Source organism: Salvelinus fontinalis, chromosome 6, assembly GCF_029448725.1.
Source record: "Salvelinus fontinalis isolate EN_2023a chromosome 6, ASM2944872v1, whole genome shotgun sequence".
NCBI lineage: Eukaryota > Metazoa > Chordata > Actinopteri > Salmoniformes > Salmonidae > Salvelinus > Salvelinus fontinalis.
The window spans coordinates 15,515,766-15,535,600 of record NC_074670.1 but is presented as its reverse complement, the minus strand read 5'-3'; the positions used below and the strand labels follow the sequence as shown (position 1 = coordinate 15,535,600).

At 45.1% G+C, this 19,835-nt stretch overlaps 1 protein-coding gene across 2 annotated transcripts in view; it reads right to left on the bottom strand.

The window, feature by feature from the left end:
* Positions 1-265: 265 nt before the first annotated feature.
* kcnn3 (potassium intermediate/small conductance calcium-activated channel, subfamily N, member 3) overlaps positions 266-19,835 on the bottom strand; it is a 101,242-nt gene continuing 81,672 nt past the window's right edge. For both annotated transcript variants that reach the window (XM_055925100.1, XM_055925101.1), the window contains 3 exons: positions 4,282-4,409; positions 3,592-3,661; positions 266-1,061 (listed from right to left, as the gene is read on the bottom strand). In XM_055925100.1, coding sequence (XP_055781075.1) covers positions 687-1,061; positions 3,592-3,661; positions 4,282-4,409 — 573 coding nt within the window. In that variant the 3' untranslated portion in view covers positions 266-686. The remainder of the gene's footprint in view (positions 1,062-3,591; positions 3,662-4,281; positions 4,410-19,835) is intronic.

Here is a 19,835-nt window from a genome sequence, read left to right as displayed (position 1 = left end):
TAGATTGGACTCCATTAAAGACCTCTGTAATAGTCTTGGTTATCTGTTTCCCCCTTCATCCCCCTTTCCCCCCTCTCCGTTTTCATCCCCTTCTCTCTCTCCCAACCTCCCTCCACTTCCTTGCCTCTCCTATCCCTCACCTTCTCTACCTCCCATCCCACCCTCCCTCTCACAGCCTCTTATCTCTGATCCTTTCCCTCGCCCTCCCCCATTTCCCCCACTCCTCTATTTCCCTCCCCTATCCCACCCCTCCTCCCTACTCCTTTCCTTAGCAGCTGGATGAGCTAGTGTTGGGCTTCTGGCTGCCCTCCCTTACCCATCCCCCCTCCCTCCTCCTCTCTGCAACATCTGAAGTTGCTAGTATTGGGGCTGACCTCATCTCGTATTCCTACTAGTCCTCTATCTCCTCCTCTACCCTCACCTCTTCTTTCCCCTTCCCATCGTCCTCCTCTCTTCAACATCTGGAGGTGCTAATATTGGGAATGACCTCCTCATCCCGTATTCCTACTGGTCCTCTATCTCCTCCTCTACCCTCACCTCTTCTTTCCCCTTCCGATCCTCCTCCTCTCTTCAACATCTGGAGGTGCTAGTATTGGGGCTGACCTCCTCATCCCGTATTCCTACTGGTCCTCTATCTCCTCCTCTACCCTCACCTCTTCTTTCCCCTTCCCATCCTCCTCCTCTCTTCAACAACTGGAGGTGCTAGTATTGGGACTAGTGCTGCCCTCTATGGTTCCTTCTGGGGGCTGCTGTGGCTCTGGGGCCAGGGTTGGGCTTGGGGTCAGGGCATGGGCAGGGGTCAGCTGAGCAACAGGGACCAGGGCTGTCCCTCCTCCACCTGCACCTCCCCCTCCCCATCCTCCTCCTCTGTAGTCCCTCTCTCGGAGCAGGTGGAGCAAGGTGGTGTGCTGGGCAGACAGCGTGGCAGACAGGTGGGCAGGCAGGGCACTGAAGCCGGCGGTCAGCTGTTCCACCCGCGTTTCCAGAGACAGCATCTGCCGCTCCAGGTCCTCACTGCGATCGTTCAGCTCCGACATCAGCTCGTACATCACACTTTGCATCTGTACGCACACACACACGCGCACGCGCACACGCACACACACACACACACACAGGAAGAGAGGGAGATCATTTAGCAATGACATCAGCAGGGTTGGGGTCAATTTGAATTAAAGTCACTCAATTCAGGAAGAATTTTTAAATTTCAGTTTACTTCCTGAATTGACTGACTTCAATTAGAATTAACCCAATCACTGGAGAGATATGGAGGATTGAGTAAGAGAATGAAAAAGGGAATGAGAAAGAGAGAGAGAGAAGAGAAGAGGAGTGAGTGTGAGGAAGGGAACCCTCTGTGTGGGCGTTATCATCTGGTAACGACTGAATAAGAAAGGAGAGAGAGAGTCAAGGCTGAATAAGAAAGGAGAGAGAGAGTCAAGGCTGAAAAAGAAAGGAGAGAGAGAGAGTCAAGGCTGAATAAGAAAGGAGAGAGAGATAAGGCTGAATAAGAAAGGAGAGAGAGATAAGGCTGAATAAGAAAGGAGAGAGAGAGTCAAGGCTGAATAAGAAAGGAGAGAGAGAGTCAAGGCTGAATAAGAAAGGAGAGAGAGTCAAGGCTGAATAAGAAAGGAGAGAGAGAGAGTCAAGGCTGAATAAGAAAGGAGAGAGAGAGAGAGTCAAGGCTGAATAAGAAAGGAGAGAGAGAGGCAAGGCTGAATAAGAAAGGAGAGAGAGAGAGTCAAGGCTGAATAAGAAAGGAGAGAGAGAGAGTCAAGGCTGAATAAGAAAGGAGAGAGAGTCAAGGCTGAATAAGAAAGGAGAGAGAGTCAAGGCTGAATAAGAAAGGAGAGAGAGAGTTACGGCTGAATAAGAAAGGAGAGAGAGAGAGTCAAGGCTGAACAAGAAAGGAGAGAGAGAGTCAAGGCTGAATAAGAAAGGAGAGAGAGAGAGTCAAGGCTGAATAAGAAAGGAGAGAGAGAGTCAAGGCTGAATAAGAAAGGAGAGAGAGAGTCAAGGCTGAATAAGAAAGGAGAGAGAGTCAAGGCTGAATAAGAAAGGAGAGAGAGTCAAGGCTGAATAAGAAAGGAGAGAGAGAGTTAAGGCTGAATAAGAAAGGAGAGAGAGAGTCAAGGCTGAATAAGAAAGGAGAGAGAGAGAGTCAAGGCTGAATAAGAAAGGAGTGAGAGAGTCAAGGCTGAATAAGAAAGGAGAGAGAGAGAGTCAAGGCTGAATAAGAAAGGAGAGAGAGAGAGTCAAGGCTGAATAAGAAAGGAGGGAGAGTCAAGACTGAATAAGAAAGGAGAGAGAGAGAGTCAATGGCTGAATAGGAAAGGAGAGAGAGTCAAGGCTGAATAAGAAAGGAGAGAGAGTCAAGGCTGAATAAGAAAGGAGAGAGAGAGAGTCAAGGCTGAATAAGAAAGGAGAGAGAGAGAGTCAAGGCTGAATAAGAAAGGAGAGAGAGAGTTAAGGCTGAATAAGAAAGGAGAGAGAGTTTTAGGCTGAATAAGAAAGGAGAGACAGAGATTCAAGGCTGAATAAGAAAGGAGAGAGTTAAGGCTGAATAAGAAAGGAGAGAGAGAGAGAGTTAAGGCTGAATAAGAATGGAGAGAGAGAGTCAAGGCTGAATAAGAAAGGAGAGAGAGAGAGTCAAGACTGAATAAGAAAGGAGAGAGAGAGAGTTAAGGCTGAATAAGAAAGGAGAGAGAGAGTCAAGGCTGAATAAGAAAGGAGAGAGAGAGAGTCAAGGCTGAATAAGAAAGGAGAGAGAGAGAGTCAAGGCTGAATAAGAAAGGAGAGAGAGAGAGTTAAGGCTGAATAAGAAAGGAGAGAGAGAGAGAGTACAGGTATTTAGAACATCCCTCCATCGCCCATGAGAGCAGCGTAACCATGGTAAAGAGTGGCCGATTGAAAATATTTGTGGCAGAAGGCACTGATCCATAGAGACACACACACACATCACCTACACACTGAACCACCCTCTCTCTTTCTCTTTCTTTCTCTTTTTCTTTCTCTCACGCATTCACACCCACACATTACCAGAAAGACACCCCCTCCCTCTCTCCTCTCTTCTCTCGTTTTCTCTCTCTATCAACCCATTTTTAACACTTGTTCCGGTTGCTAGGAGACGCAAAGCCACAGAAACAGACGGGTCAGAATGGAAACAGCAGAATGCTGAGATATATTTGGGGGGCAAAGTTATGTGTGTGTAAGAGGGTATTGCATGTGGTGTGTTTGTGTGTGTGTGTGTGTTTGTGTGCTTCTTAAATACCAGCCCCTCGTATCATGCTTGGACAGCTTTGGAAATAAGTGCAAGTTAGTAGCACTGATATTTGTCAGTCTCAGCCACGTACATAGACTAACAGTACATGGCATTCAGATTGCAGGCCTGAGTACAGTAAGACTAAAGCAAAGTAACTAGCGAGCTACTGCTCCGTTTCAGCTGTTATGGGCAGCCTAGCTGTTTGGAGGAGGTGCTTTCTGTATCCGGAAGTGTCCATGTACACAAAGACACCAGTCAGTGGCAGAGGTAAACAATATCCTGTATGATTACAGATTTCAGCATTTGACATTGCTCTATGTGTGTGTGTGTGTCACCTTTGAGAGGTCCACCAGGGTGTTGGCCTGATCACTCAGTTTCCTCTGCTCCATCTTCACACTACGCAGTCTGCAAAATAACACACACATACACTGTGACACACACTTACACACTGTGACACACACACATCGATGATGCATCCACAAAGAGTTAAGCCAGAGAACTGCTTGGTCACAGCCAGGTAACAGTAATTAGCCCAGCTAGGTTAGCAGCAGGTGTATAGCATCAGATTCTAGAATTAGACAGCATAGACCAGACCAGGAAGGACATACAGTAGAAGCCAACTGGTCCAAAAGCTTCAGTTAGCACCATTCACTGGACAGGAGTTCCATTCGGCTTTCAGAGCTGGTATAAACCCATCATTGTCTAATCTATTTTCATGTCAGTCTAGACAGGTGTCAGACTAGCTAGCCAACCTCTACAACTAATTAACACAAGTTAACCACTGTTTGCATGGTCAATGGCGTTTTTCATTCATCATGGATGAGCTAGCTAGAAATAGGTGAACACGTCTATCAGGATGTTTCTCATAATGATGCTGGGTCAGCCCTGTCAACCAATCACAATGCACTGTTTCCTGTCCTGGAACCAACCACAGAGACCTAGGCTAGACAATATGTCTGGGTTGTTAATACATGTAGGTGTATTGAGGGCTGCGGGTCAGAGATGTGATGTGTGTGTGCTCTCACTGGTGGATGGCCTGCAGGAACTTCCTCTGGTGTTTGCGGACTCTGGAGTGGTCAATCTTCTTCTGTAGTTTGGTGTGTTTGTAGATGAGCCAAGTCTCCCTCAGAACGTTGGCCGCAGCATTTTTTATCTGCATGGAGAGAACACACACACACACAGTTACACTTTAGCAACAGGTAGCCCCTGGCAACCGAGTCAGGCAGCAGATCTACCCGGCCTCTTCCCCGGCCCCATCTCTCTCCATCTTCCTCTCTCTCGTTCTCAGTCTCTATCTCTCTTCCTCTCCCTCCACACACAGACAATGTCTTCTTCTTTCAACTCACTCCTCTGTTTTTCTCTTCCCCTGGAGAGTACAACAGTCCCTACTCTCTCTGTCCCTCCACACACATTTGCTCACATACAGTCAGTCACACAGTCCTTATGTAGAGTCAGCCTCCACAGCCCAATACTATTCATCCACACAGACCTGTCCTTAGGGAGAGTCAGCCTCCACAGCCCAGTACTATTCATCCACACAGACCTGTCCTTAGGGAGAGTCAGCCTCCACAGCCCAGTACTATTCATCCACACAGACCTGTCCTTAGGGAGAGTCAGCCTCCACAGCCCAGTACTATTCATCCACACAGACCTGTCCTTAGGGAGAGTCAGCCTCCACAGCCCAGTACTATTCATCCACACAGACCTGTCCTTAGGGAGAGTCAGCCTCCACAGCCCAGTACTATTACCTCTTTTGCCAATTGGCCTGGACCTTTGCTACCGACACGGAGCCCTGCCGATCCATCACAACTGGTCTACCGATGTCACTGTCCGAGGGGGTTTCTGTCCGCCGAAGCAAGCACCAGTTAGCCTGGAGCTAGCCTCGAGCTAGGCGCTTCTCTCGGGTAGCTGAATAATTCCATCAGATAATTCCTGGGCTTCAATACCTCTTGTGCTAATTGGCCTGGACCCTTTGTTGCCGACACGGAGCCCCGCCGATCCATCACGACTGGTCTGCCGACGTACCCGTCCGAGGGGGTTTCAGACTCTCCCGTTGCGACGTCCCCCTGAGCCCCATCTGCTAGCCTGCTGCTAGCCCGGCCTGCTTGCTGTCTGAATCGCCATGCCTCCAGCTCGCCTAGCTACTCACTGGACCCTATGATCACTCGGCTACACATGCCTTTCCCTAATGTCAATGTGCCTTGTCCATTGCTGTTTTGGTTCGTTTTTGTCTTATTTCACTGTAGAGCCTCCAGCCCTGCTCAATATGCCTTAGCTAGCCCTTATGTTCCACCCCCCACACATGCGATGACCGCACCTGGCTTAAATGGTGCCTCTAGAGACAAAACCTCTCTCATCGTCACTCAATGCCTAGGCTTACCTCCACTGCACTCACATCCTAACATACCCTTGTCTGTACATTATGCCTTGAATCTATTCTTCCGCTCCCAGAAACCTGCTCCTTTTACTCTTTGTTACGAATGCACTAGACGACCAGTTCTTTTAGCCTTTAGCCATACTCTTATCCTACTCCTCCTCTGTTCCTCTGGTGATGTAGAGGTTAACCCAGGCCCTGCAGCCCCCAGCATCACTCCCATTCCCCAGGTGCTCTCATTTGTTGACTTCTGTAACCGTAAAAGCATTGGTTTCATGCATTTTAACATTAGAAGTCTCCTCCCTAGGTTTGTTTTATTCACTGCTGTAGCACACTCCGCCAACCCGGATGTCCTAGCCGTGTCTGAATCCTGGCTTAGGATCCTGAAATTTCCATCCCTAACTATAGCATTTTCCAACAAGATAGAAATGCCAAAGGGGCGTAATTGCAATCTACTGCAGAGATAGCCTGCAGAGTTCTGTCATACTATCCAGGTCTGTGCCCAAACAATTCGAGCTTCTACTTTTAAAAATCCAGCTTTCCAGAAACAAGTCTCTCACCGTTGCCGCTTGTTATAGACCCCCCTCGGCCCCCAGCTGTGCCCTGGACACAATATGTGAATTGATCGCCCCCAATCTATCTTCAGAGTTCGTACTGTTAGGTGACCGAAACTGGGACATGCTTAACACCCCGGCCGTCCTACAATCAAAGCTAGATGCCCTCAATCTCACACAAATCATCAAGGAACCCACCAGGTACAACCCTAAATCCGTAAACATGGGCACCCTCAAAGATATCATCCTGACCAACCTGCCCTCTAAATACACCTCTGTTGTTTTCAACCAGGATCACAGCGATCACTGCCTCATTCCCTGCGTGCGTACTGGGTCCACGGTCAAGCAACCACCCCTCATCACTGTCAAACGCTCCCTAAAACACTTCAGCGAGCAGGCTTTCTAATCGACCTGGCCCGGGTATCCTGGAAGGATACTGACCTCATCCCGTCAGTAGAGGATGCTTGGTTGCTCTTCAAAAGTGCTTTCCTCTCCATCTTAAATAAGCATGCCCCATTCAAAAAAATGTCGAACTAAGAACAAATATAGCCCTTGGTTCACCTCAGACTTGACTGCCCTTGACCAGCACAAAAACATCCTGTGGTGTTCTGCATTAGCATCGAATAGCCCCCGCGATATGCAACTTTTCAGGGAAGTCAGGAACCAATATACTCAGTCAGTTAGGAAAGCTAAGGCTAACTTTTTCAAACAGAAATTTGCTTTCTGTACCACTAATTCCCAGAAGTTCTGGGACACTGTAAATTCCATAGAGAATAAGAGCACCTCCTCCCAGCTTCCCACTGCACTGAGGATAGGAAACACTGTCACCACCGATAAATCTACGATAATCGATCATTTCAGTAAGCATTTTTCCCCGGCTGGCCATGCTTTCCACCTGGCTACCCCTACCCTGGCCCTAACTTGCCCAACCCCCCCCCCCCCCCCCCCCCCCTGCTTGTCCTTCACCCAAATCCTGACAGCTGATGTTCTGAAAGAACTGCCAAATCTGGATCCCTACAAATCAGCTGGGCTAGACAATCTGGGTGCACCTCAGCCACGCTCAAGGTCCTAAATGATATCATAACCACAATCGATAAAATACAGTACTGAGCAGCTGTCTTCATCGACCTGGCCAAGGCTTTCGACGCTGTCAATCACCGCATTCTTATCAGCAGACTAAATAGCCTTGGCTTCTCAAATGACTGCCTCGCCTGGTTCACCAACTACTTCTCAGATAGAGTTCAGTGTGTCAAATCGGAGGGGCTGTTGTCCGGACCTCTGGCAGTCTCTATGGGGGTGCCACAGGGTTCAATTCTCGACTCTTTTCAACTATCATTCTCGACTCTTTTCTCTGTATATATCAATGATGTCGCTCTTGCTGCTGGTGATTCTCTGATCCACCTCTACGCAGACAACACCATTCTGTATACATCTGGCCCTTCTTTGGACACTGTGCTAACAAACCTACAAACGAGCTTCAACGCCATACAACATTCCTTCCGTGGCCTCCAACTGCTTTTAAATGCTAGTAAAACTAAGTGCATGCTCTTCAACCGATTGCTGCCTGCACCCGCCCGCCCGACTAGCATCACTACTCTGGACGGTTCTGACCTAGAACATGTGGACAACTATAAATACCTAGGTGTCTGGTTAGACTGTAAACTCTCCTTCCAGACTCATATTAAGCATCTCCAATCCAAAAAGAAATCTAGAATTGGCTTCCTATTTTGCAAAAAAGCGTCCTTCACTCATGTCGCCAAACATACCCTCGTAAAACTGACTATCCCACCCATCCTTGACTTCGGCGATGTCATTTACAAAATAGCCCCCAACACTCTACTCAGCAAACTTAGTTTTACTAGGAAAATAACCTCACACTCAACGTCAACAAAACAAAGGAGATGATCGTGGACTTCAGGAAACAGCAGACGGAGCACCCCCTTATCCACATCAACGGGACAGCAGTGGAGAAGGTGGAAAGTTTTAAGTTCCTCGGCGTACACATCACGGACAAACTGAAATGGTCCACCCACACAGATAGCGTGTTGAACAACCTCAGGAGGGTGAAGAAATTTGGCTTGTCACCAAAAACACTCACAAACTTTTACAGATGCACATCGAGAGCACCTATCCTTAGGGAGAGTCAGCCTCCACAGCCAAATACTATTCATCCACACAGAGACCTGTCCTTAGGGAGTCAGCCTCCACAGCCCAATACTATTCATCCACACAGAGACCTGTCCTTAGGGAGTCAGCCTCCAGAGCCCAATACTATTCATCCACACACACAGACCTGTCCTTAGGGAGAGTCAGACTCCACAGCTCAATACTATTCATCCACACAGAGACCTGTCCTTAGGGAGTCAGCCTCCACAGCCCAAGACTATTCATCCACACACAGACCTGTCCTTAGGGAGTCAGAGGAGAGACCTGGGAGGAGTCACAGTCACCGCCTCTGCCATTTCAAATCACATTCTAACACACACCATTCAACAAATCAAGCTTGATTCATTGAACCAGGTGTGTTAGTGCTGTGGTAGAACAAAAGCCTGCACACACACACTGTGATTCCCCAAGACCAGGGTTGAAGAACACTGTTAAATCATCAGTAAGACCCCCTGCAGAGTGGCAGTGAGGGAGCATGTATCAATCAGTGAAATGGATCAATTAGCTCAGTGTGTTAGATGCTAAGTACAGTCAGGTGTGCTGCATGGCTGGAAAAACACACTGCTTCTGGAACTCCAGCACCAGGGATGCCAAGCTAGCCTTGTTATATATGTAGATTATGTATATTCTGTATGGTTTAGTAGGTTGCTATGCAATTACAACACAGGGGCCTGAAAAATCCCCTCAACCCCTTCCTTTGAATGAGGGAACATCTCTGAAGACATAAATTGAATGAGGACTTCAAAGAGGTGCTGTGCAGTGAACAAAAAAATTATCCCCCCGTCTGAGGAGCACAAAGGACCTGGCAGCACTGCTAATCAGCATGAGTCCACAGCAGTCAAGGACTGCACACACACACACACACACACACACACACACACACACACACACACACACACACACACACACACACACACACACACACACACACACACACACACACACACACACGCGCGAACAGCAGTTCTTAGGGCTGGTGGGAGAGTTCATTCAACCTAGAAGAGTGTGTTTTAATCAGAAGGTAGACAGATAACATGCAGGTAGGAAATGTCATTGCGTTTGCTAGCTGGCACATTCTGAAATTATCCAGAGTGTCATAATGATGTCACAACAACACCAAGGTGCTATCCCTAGCAACTTTATCGCCACATAGTTACAATACTATCATCCCTGTTAGTCACATAGTTACAACACTATCATCCTTGTTAGTCACATAGTTACAACACTATCATCCCTGTTAGTCACATAGTTACAACACTATCATCCTTGTTAGTCACATAGTTACAACACTATCATCCTTGTTAGTCACATAGTTACAACACTATCATCCTTGTTAGTCACATAGTTACAACACTATCATCCCTGTTAGTCACATAGTTACAACACTATCATCCTTGTTAGTCACATAGTTACAACACTATCATCCTTGTTAGTCACATAGTTACAATACTATCATCCTTGTTAGTCACATAGTTACAACACTATCATCCTTGTTAGTCACATAGTTACAACACTATCATCCTTGTTAGTCACATAGTTACAACACTATCATCCTTGTTAGTCACATAGTTACAACACTATCATCCTTGTTAGTCACATAGTTACAATACTATCATCCCTGTTAGTCACATAGTTACAACACTATCATCCTTGTTAGTCACATAGTTACAACACTATCATCCTTGTTAGTCACATAGTTACAATATTATCATCCTTGTTAGTCACATAGTTACAATATTATCATCCTTGTTAGTCACATAGTTACAACACTATCATCCCTGTTAGTCACATAGTTACAACACTATCATCCTTGTTAGTCACATAGTTACAATACTATCATCCTTGTTAGTCACATAGTTACAACACTATCATCCTTGTTAGTCACATAGTTACAATACTATCATCCTTGTTAGTCACATAGTTACAACACTATCATCCTTGTTAGTCACATAGTTACAATACTATCATCCTTGTTAGTCACATAGTTACAACTCTATCATCCTTGTTAGTCACATAGTTACAACACTATCATCCTTGTTAGTCACATAGTTACAATATTATCATCCTTGTTAGTCACATAGTTACAACTCTATCATCCTTGTTAGTCACATAGTTACAACACTATCATCCTTGTTAGTCACATAGTTACAATATTATCATCCTTGTTAGTCACATAGTTACAACGCTATCATCCTTGTTAGTCACATAGTTACAACACTATCATCCTTGTTAGTCACATAGTTACAACACTATCATCCTTGTTAGTCACATAGTTACAACACTATCATCCTTGTTAGTCACATAGTTACAATATTATCATCCTTGTTAGTCACATAGTTACAACGCTATCATCCTTGTTAGTCACATAGCTACAATACTATCATCCTTGTTAGTCACATAGTTACAACACTATCATCCTTGTTAGTCACATAGTTACAATACTATCATCCTTGTTAGTCACATAGTTACAACACTATCATCCTTGTTAGTCACATAGTTACAATACTATCATCCTTGTTAGTCACATAGTTACAACACTATCATCCTTGTTAGTCACATAGTTACAACACTATCATCCTTGTTAGTCACATAGTTACAACACTGTCATCCTTGTTAGTCACATAGTTACAATACTATCATCCTTGTTAGTCACATAGTTACAACACTACAACACTTTCAGGACCAAGACTAGCTCCACCTTCCTATTTATTTGGGAGGTCTGCAGATAGACTTCTCCTAAAACTTATAACAGGATCAGTACAACAGACAGCGGGGAATAGAGACTGCAAGAGGTTAGACATCTTAAATAATTGTCATCCTTTCACGTGTCCTGCTGTTTTCAGTGTTGATACTGAACACATATTAACACAATATTAATTCAGATCAGAGATAGTTAAGGAAAGGAAGATAACCTAACAATGGGATTTCCTGAGGTCAAACGTTTTCTGCTTTATTCCATTCCTCCCTACTCAATCTGGTATCCCTATTAGGGCCATATGGCCATCTCCTTCCCAGCCAGCCATGTTGCTGACATATTTTTTATTTAACCTTTATTTAACTAGGCAAGTCAGTTATGAACAAATTATTATTTACAATGACAGCCTACTGAAAGGCAAAAGGCCTCCTGTGGGGGCGGGACCTGGGATTTAAGAAATAATATAATTACAATATAAATACAGGATAAAACACACATCACAACAAGAGAGACAACACAACACTACATAAAGAGATATCTAAGACAACAACATAGCAAGTCAGCAACACATGACAACACAGCATGGTAGCAACACAACATGGTATCAGCACCATACATGGTACAAACATTATTGGGCACAGACAATGGCTTCCCCCTACAGATGTAGGATCTTAATTTGATCACCCTGCTGCAGGAGAACTTGTAGTGTATTTGAGGTTTAAAAAGGCTTCTGAAATTTGTAATTTCCACTTAGAAATATCAGACTTGATTTTGCCTTATGAAGAATGTATCAACACTTACACAAATGTCCATCCAAATAATAATTCACGTCTTGTTGCTGCAGGATTATTTTCCTGCTGTAGCAAACTGGTTCAAATTAAGATCCTACATCTGTACCTCGGCATTGGACTGCCATGTTGGTGCCGTATGGCGTCCCCCTTCCTGGGCACTGGCCAGCCATGTTGGTGCCGTATGGCGTCCCCCTTCCTGGGCACTGGCCAGCCATGTTGGTGCCGTATGGCGTCCCCCTTCCTGGGCACTGGCCAGCCATGTTGGTGCCATATGGTTATCATGGCCTGACCTCGTACCTGGAGTCAGCTTTGTTTCTATTCTGGCTCCTTCCTTACATAACACAGCAAACTCACTGTGACCAATATGCAAACGCAATATGACGAACAATGGTGGTGGTTCTGATGTACGTCCTGACCTGTTAGTGCATGGTGCTAGCAACCCCAGAGTTAGAGGTTTGATTCGCGCATGGGCCACATATATACTAACTAACCATGATATATTATTATTATTATCATATATACTACATATCCATGTTATTATCATATTATTATATACTACATATTCATGTTATTATCATATTATAATATACTACATATCCATGTTATTATCATATTATTATATACTACATATCCATGTTATTATCATATTATTATATACTACACATTCATGTAATGATCATATTATTATATACTACATATTCATGTTATTATCATATTATTATATACTACATATTCATGTTATTATCATATTATTATATACTACATATCCATGTAATGATCATATTATTATATACTACATATTCATGTTATTATCATATATTATATACTACATATCCATGTTATTATCATATTATTATATACTATATTCTGCCCTTGAGTTGCGTTCCCATGCAAAACTAGACAGATAGCTAACAACTAAGTCTTCAATAAAACTCCCAAGGCGTGACTTTTCTTGAATGAATATATTGAAAACATTTATGTTGTGAAACTGCAAAATACAGAAAATAATATACTTTAGTATTCAACTCAGACCGACATACTGTAGCTGTACATTATACATTTGAAGTTGCATGAATACAAAGCACGTGCTAAGGTACCATGCATCTGGCATGATGCCAAACCATATAGCTAATTGTTACTCATATGGTAATTGACTAACTCCTTTCATTACTCTAATAATGTACAACCATCTATGTAGAATAACAAAGCATATTACACTAGAATCAGTAACAAAACTACAGTATTGTATATTTTACAATTCGTTTGCATGACGCACGAGCAAAGTAATACAGCTAACGGCATACATGAAAGGCATTGCAATTTGTGTGAGTAAATGCAACCAACCAACATTGATATGCAAGCAACTCTATCAATAACAAGATTATCATCATTAGCTAAATGCTTGAATCGAACTTACAAACAAATATTTTCCAAGGCTGAAGCGTGACAAGAAATAACTACACTGAAAGACCTGCACCATAGCGTTGTTTTTAGCTGCTTCTATGCGTGCAGAACGAATTCTCTACTTCCTGTTTACGTACAGTCTAAGTACCAGAAAGCTCCACTAGGGGGCAAATAACACCACGGAACACAATGAAAATCCATCTTAACCATTGTAATAAAATAATATGTTACCTTCTAACAGGACGGCAGCACAGTCCCCGCCTGGTATAATGAAATTGTGCCACTATGAAATAAAACATATCAAGAAACAAATAATGTCCTTTCTATTTTTATCTTTTGTCTAGGATGCTTCAGAAAGAAGAAGAACAATCACTGAGATTGGTCTCAGAAACACCTTAGCAGCTCCTTGCTTGACAATTTTTAGTTCTACTTTCCTAACCTTTTTGTCGGTACTGGGAAAGGTTTTGACCACAAGCCCGACTGGCCAGACATTTCTGTGTGCCTGTGTAACGGATGTGAAATGGCTAGCCAGTTAGCGGGTACGCGCTACTAGCATTTCAATCAGTTACGTCACTTGCTCTGAAACCTAGAAGTAGTGTTGCCCCTTGTTCTGCAAGGGCCGCGGCTTTTGTGGAGCGATGGGTAACGACGCTTCGTGGGTGACTGTTGTTGATGTGTGCAGAAGGTCCCTTGTTCGCGCCCGTGTCGGGGCGAGGGGACGGTTTAAAGTTATACTGTTACACCTGACTGTCTTTCAATAAGACAACATCTCCCACTTTTACGTTTGGCTTTTCTGCGTCTCTGCAGCGTTGTCAGGTACTCCTGTCTCCACCTTTTCCAAAAGGTGTCAGCGAGACACTGGACTTGCTTCCACTGTTTTCCATGAAGGTCGTTCATGCTGAAGTATCCAGAAGGGGCTGAGGTAGCGCTGGTCTTTTGTGTCAGTAACATTGAGGGTGTGAGAATGGCAGGCATGACAGGGTCGGTTGACACTGACACTAGGGGTCTCGCATTGATTATTGCCATAACTTCAGACATAAGAGTGCTCAAGACCTCATGTGTGAGACGAGTGGAGCCCGTCTGAAACAGCATAGCATCAAGGATACGTCTGGCAACCCCAATGAGTCTCTCCCAAGAACCACCCATATGAGATGAGTGTGGAGGATTAAATATCCAAGTACATCCCTTATCTGAGAGGTATTTAGTCAGTTCTGAGTAATTTGTGTCGATACCCAGTTCCCTGCAGGCACCTATAAAGTTTGTACCTCGATCAGAGTGTAGCACTTTTGCTGGACCACGGATAGAGAAAAAACGCCTCAGCGCGTTGATGAAGCTGGATGTGGACATGGATTCGATGAGCTCGATATGGACTGCTCTAGTAGACATACATGTAAAGAGCACCGCCCAGCGCTTGGAGTCTGCACTAACCCCTCTAGTGCGACGAGTTATGACATTCCATGGTCCAAACACATCAAGTCCAACGCTGGTGAATGGTGGTTCAGATGAGATTCTGTCTGCAGGCAAGTCAGCCATCTTTTGGTCAACTAACCTTCCTCTAACCTTGCGGCAGGTGACACACTTGTGAATGATACCAGAGACCAGACGTTTGCTCCCAATAATCCAGAAGCCTGCTGCTCGAATAGCTCCATCTGAAAAATTACGGCCCTGGTGAGCCACTTGCTCGTGATAATGTCTTACCAGCAGGGTGGCGACATGATGTGTCCGTGGGATGATGAGAGGATGTTTTTCGTCTTGTGACATGTCGGCGGAGGATAAGCGGCCTCCCACCCTCAGCAACCCATCCTTATCAATCACTGGGTTCAGCTTTTTGAGTGTACTTTGTTTAGGGAACTCTTTTCCTTTTTCAAGGCATTTGAATTCCTCTCTGAAGGCTTCATGTTGCACACAGTGAATGATTGCTGTTTTGGCTTGTGACAACTCACTTGTACCGCATGATTTATTACAGTCATGCCAGCCTCTGCAGCTGGTGTTGTCCGCACCTTCATGGAAGGATCTGGTAACATGAATGAGTCGTGCTGTGGCTCGATTGAGAGCTTTCCAGCTTGAGAACCTCTCAAAGCGATGAGAGCCGAGTTGAGCTCCAGAAACTTTAGAGGCGAAGACAGTGACGTCTGGTCGAATCTCTGCGTCTGCGTGAGGCTCTACAAGGTCAAAATGTATGTTCTCAGGCTCACTTGAGTTTGTTTGGGTCAGGAAAGGTGGACCTGAGAACCAACTGGTGTACTTTAAGAGCGCAGCAAGTATAGGCCTGGTTGCATGGTCTGCTGGATTGCTGTCATTGTTTACATAACACCACTGATCTGGATGGGTAGACTTCCTGATGCGAGTTACCCTATTTGCAACATACACATAGAATATTTTGGTGAGATTGTGGATGTAACCGAGAACTATCTTACTGTCTGTGTAGAACTTGGCCGCATTTACATCAATGTCAATTTCGTCTCTGATCAGTTCATACATCTCAACAGCTAGCAAAGCCGCACACAGTTCTAGGCGTGGGATAGTGTGGGCCGGACGAGGGGCCAATTTTGATTTCCCCATGACAAATCCAACATGGCGTTGACCTTCCGAGTCAATAACTCTCAGGTAGGCTACCCCTCCTATGGCTTCTGTAGAGGCATCCGAGAAGATGTGTAGCTCTCTTCTTTGAGTGGTAGACAAGGAGACTGGGATGTAGGTCCGCTGAATATACAGATGTTCCAACTCCATCAAAGATTCCTTCCACATGTTCCATTCCTCTTCTTCTTCTGGGGGAAGAGGGGCATCCCACTCACTCTGATCAGAAGAGAGTTCTCTGATTAAGGCTTTACCTTGCATTGTTATTGGAGCCACGAACCCAAGGGGGGTCATAAAGACTATTCACTGTGGACAGGATGCCTCTCCGCGTAAAAGGCTTCTCATTGTGGGACACCTGGAATGAGAAGCTGTCTGTCTCCAGGTTCCAGGAAAGTCCCAGACTCCGTTGAAAGGGGAGAGGATCCACTCCTAGGTCCAGATCTTTTAAGTCTTTAGCACGGTCCTCCATAGGGAAGGCTTCCATAACTGTTTTGCTAATGGATGCAATCTCGTGTAGTTTCATGTTGGACTCCGCCAACATTGCTTGTGTTTTTCTTAGAATGTCGATAGCTTCTTCTGTAGTAGCTACTGATGTCAGCCCATCATCGACGTAAAAGTTCCTCACTACATATTGCTTGGGTTCTGATCCGTGTTCCTTCTCACCCTGTAGCGCTGCTCGTCTCATGCAGTAGATGGCTACGGCTGGTGAAGGGCTGTTCCCAAATACATGGACTTTCATCCTGTACTCAGTTATGTTTCTATCTGGATTGTTGTCTTCATACCAGAGAAACCTTAAGTAATCTCTGTGATCCTCACGTACACCAAAACAGTAACACATTTGTTGCACATCTGCTGTTAGTGCAATGCAATCCTTGCGGAAGCGCATTAGGACACCCAAGAGTGTGTTGTTTAAGTCTGGACCACTGAGCAGAAGATCGTTAAGTGACACGCCTTGACACTTAGCACTGGAGTCAAATACTACTCTTATTTGTTCAGGCTTTTGTGGATGGTAAACACCAAATATGGGCAGATACCAACATTCTTTGTCTCCCTCTAGTGCTGGTGAAGGTTCGGCTTGGTCGTTATCCAGCATCTTTTGCATGAAGTCAATAAAATGATGCTTCATGTCAGGCTTTTTGTCTAAAGTCCTGCGAAGTGATGTGAGACGGTTTATGGCCTGCTCCCTGTTATTAGGAAGGCGATGTCGAGTGGGGCGAAAGGGTAGTGGAGCCACCCAGTTGTTTCCATCATCCTGGAAAACCTGTTTGTCCATAATGTCCAAAAAGGCTTTTTCCTCCACTGATGGTGCTGGTTTATCATCGTCTTGTGTTTTGTCGAACACGGAACATCCCAGGCTGTCTGTGTTCACAGTTGTGCTCGGATCTCTCGAGTGCACTGTAGAGGGAGAGATGTGTTTCTGAGCTACGCTGTTGTAGTTCTCTTCCACCTGGTTGATGTCAGGGCAAGGGCTCAGATAGGATGTGCGACCATTTTGAAGTATGTTTGTCCTGAACACGTTAACATTGGCTGGTCGGTGAGCAGTTCCCAGACAGACCTCACCCACGATGACCCACCCGAGGTCGAGTCGCTGTGCATAAGGAGTGTCGTGGGGTCCATTGATTTGCTCTCGTACCTTGTGTACCCTTAAGATGTCTCGTCCTAAGAGCAGGAGGATGGGAGCGTCTGGGTCCACAGCTGGAATTTTGTCCATAACTGGTTGCAGATGGGGATGATGATACGCAATGTCGGGGGAGGGAATCTCTGTCCTATCGTCTGGCATCATATCACACTCTATCAGAGTAGGGAGAGATAGCTGCATGTGTCCGTCTATAGACTCCACCATGAAGTTGATGGCTCTCCTGCCTGAAGTCTCTGTTACCCCAGAACAGGTCTTCATGGTGTATGGAGCAGAGTTGTCATTGATGTTGAAGAGATTGAAAAACTCTGTCTTGGCCAGAGATTTGTTACTCTGTTCATCAAGCACTACATACATTTTGACAGCTTTCTGTCTTTTCCCAGCCGGATAAGCTTTAACTAGGCATATTTTTGAACATGATCTTGGATTAACTGCCTCACCACAGATCTCCGTACACTTTGAGGTGACAGATAGAAGAGCATCGTCACCTTGCTCCCCGCCATGCTCTTTCTCTGCTGTAGCGGTGTCTGTATTTGAAGGGGCTGGGCCTGGATGCAGAGCAGCAAGATGTCTGTCGCTGTCGTACTCAGAGCACTTAAATGACACCTTACAGTCTTTAGCTCTGTGCTGAGTTGACCCACAACATCGGAAACAAATTCCATTCTCTTTGAGATATGATTTGCGCTCATCTAGATTTTGTATCTAAACCCACAACACTTTTTAAGAGGATGAGGTTTGTTATGTATCGGGCAGTGATGGTCAGGGTTTTCAATCTTTGTCTTACTGGGTTTGGTGGTCTGAGGGCTCAGATGACACATCGGTTTTGTATACAGTCACAGGTGTCTTCCTGCTGTACCTGGCAGGTTTCTCACTTTTCATAGACACCTGGTTAGTTGAGGTGTAGAGGGTGAAACTGGGGTCGTTTCTAGTTTTCGCCTGGTTCCTGATGAATCTCGAGAAGAACGAGAATGGTGGGAATGCTACCCGATAGTCCTCCTTGTATTTGGATCCCTGTGCAATCCATTTTTCTTGTAAACTGAATGGAAGTTTCTCTACTATAGGGTTTACCCCCCGAGATGTGTCCAGATAAGCGAGGCCTGGAAGATACCCTTCTACTTTAGCACACTCCAGTTCGAGAAGAATGTCACCTAGTTCTCTTAGTTTGTGATTGTCTTTGTTAGCCAGTTTTGGAAAATCATCAATTTTCTTCAACAGTGCATTCTCGATCACTTCGGGTGTACCATAGCACTCTTCTAGTCGTTGCCAGACCATGTTAAGCCCTGATGTTGCGTTGAAAATATGGACAGATTTAATTCTGTTTGCTTGCTCAGACGACTCTGCCCCTAGCCACTTGGTAATTAGATCTAACTCTTCCCTGGCTGATAAATTCAAGTCTCTGGTCGCATTGAGAAAGGATGCTTTCCATGCCCAATCATTTTCAGGGCGATCATCAAACTTCTGGAGTCCGGAACTCACCATCTCACGGCGTAGGAGGTACTTGATGAGGTATGGTGCCACTTGTGACTCAGGGACGCTTTGTGTGTGTGACTGGAAGTGGGCTTGTTTTCCATTTACACCATGCTGCTGTTCATTTCTTTTGAACGGAGAGTCTCTGCTCATGCTCTGTTGTTTGCTACTTTCTGGATTATGGCATGTAGCTGGGTCAACACTAAGCTCTTGTTTCTCCACTTCAAATGAAAGTTCAGCAAGGTACGCTGGACTGGACTTAAGGGCTGTGTCCCTGTGTCTAGTTCTTTGTGAAGTTCTCTGCGTTCTGATCCTACAGCTTCTTCAAAGGCTGCAGCTTCAGCCAACGCAGCAGCTGTTCTCTCAACTTGAGAACATATAAACTTGCCTCGAGGTCAGCTTTTTGCTTCAACAAGCTGGCCTCTATTTCTGCCTTTTGTTTCATCACAGAAGCTTCCTTCTCAGCATAGGAGACTTGTGCACGCGCTGCGTCTGCCTTGGCGCGTGCTTTGATGGCTGCAGAACTCGCCGTTGAGGATCTGCTTGACTGTTTTGATGACCTTGATCTTGTAGATTGAGACTTGGTCCCAATGTGCTGAAGAGGCTCCTCCATCTCTCTCTGTTGAACTCTTGGCTCTGGTTGTTGTACCGCAGACTGCTGGTCTTCCACAGGAACAGAGGCTTTGTTGGCTGATGAATGTAGAAACAAAACCACCGTGTGGTTATTCTTGAGCCCGCCGTGATGATGTTTTTTTACTATTCTGCCCTTGAGTTGCGTTCCCATGCAAAACTAGACAGATAGCTAACAACTAAGTCTTCAATAAAACTCCCAAGGCGTGACTTTTCTTGAATGAATATTGAAAACGTTTATGTTGTAAAACTGCAAAGGTTACCATGAGGGCAGGTTACCATGAG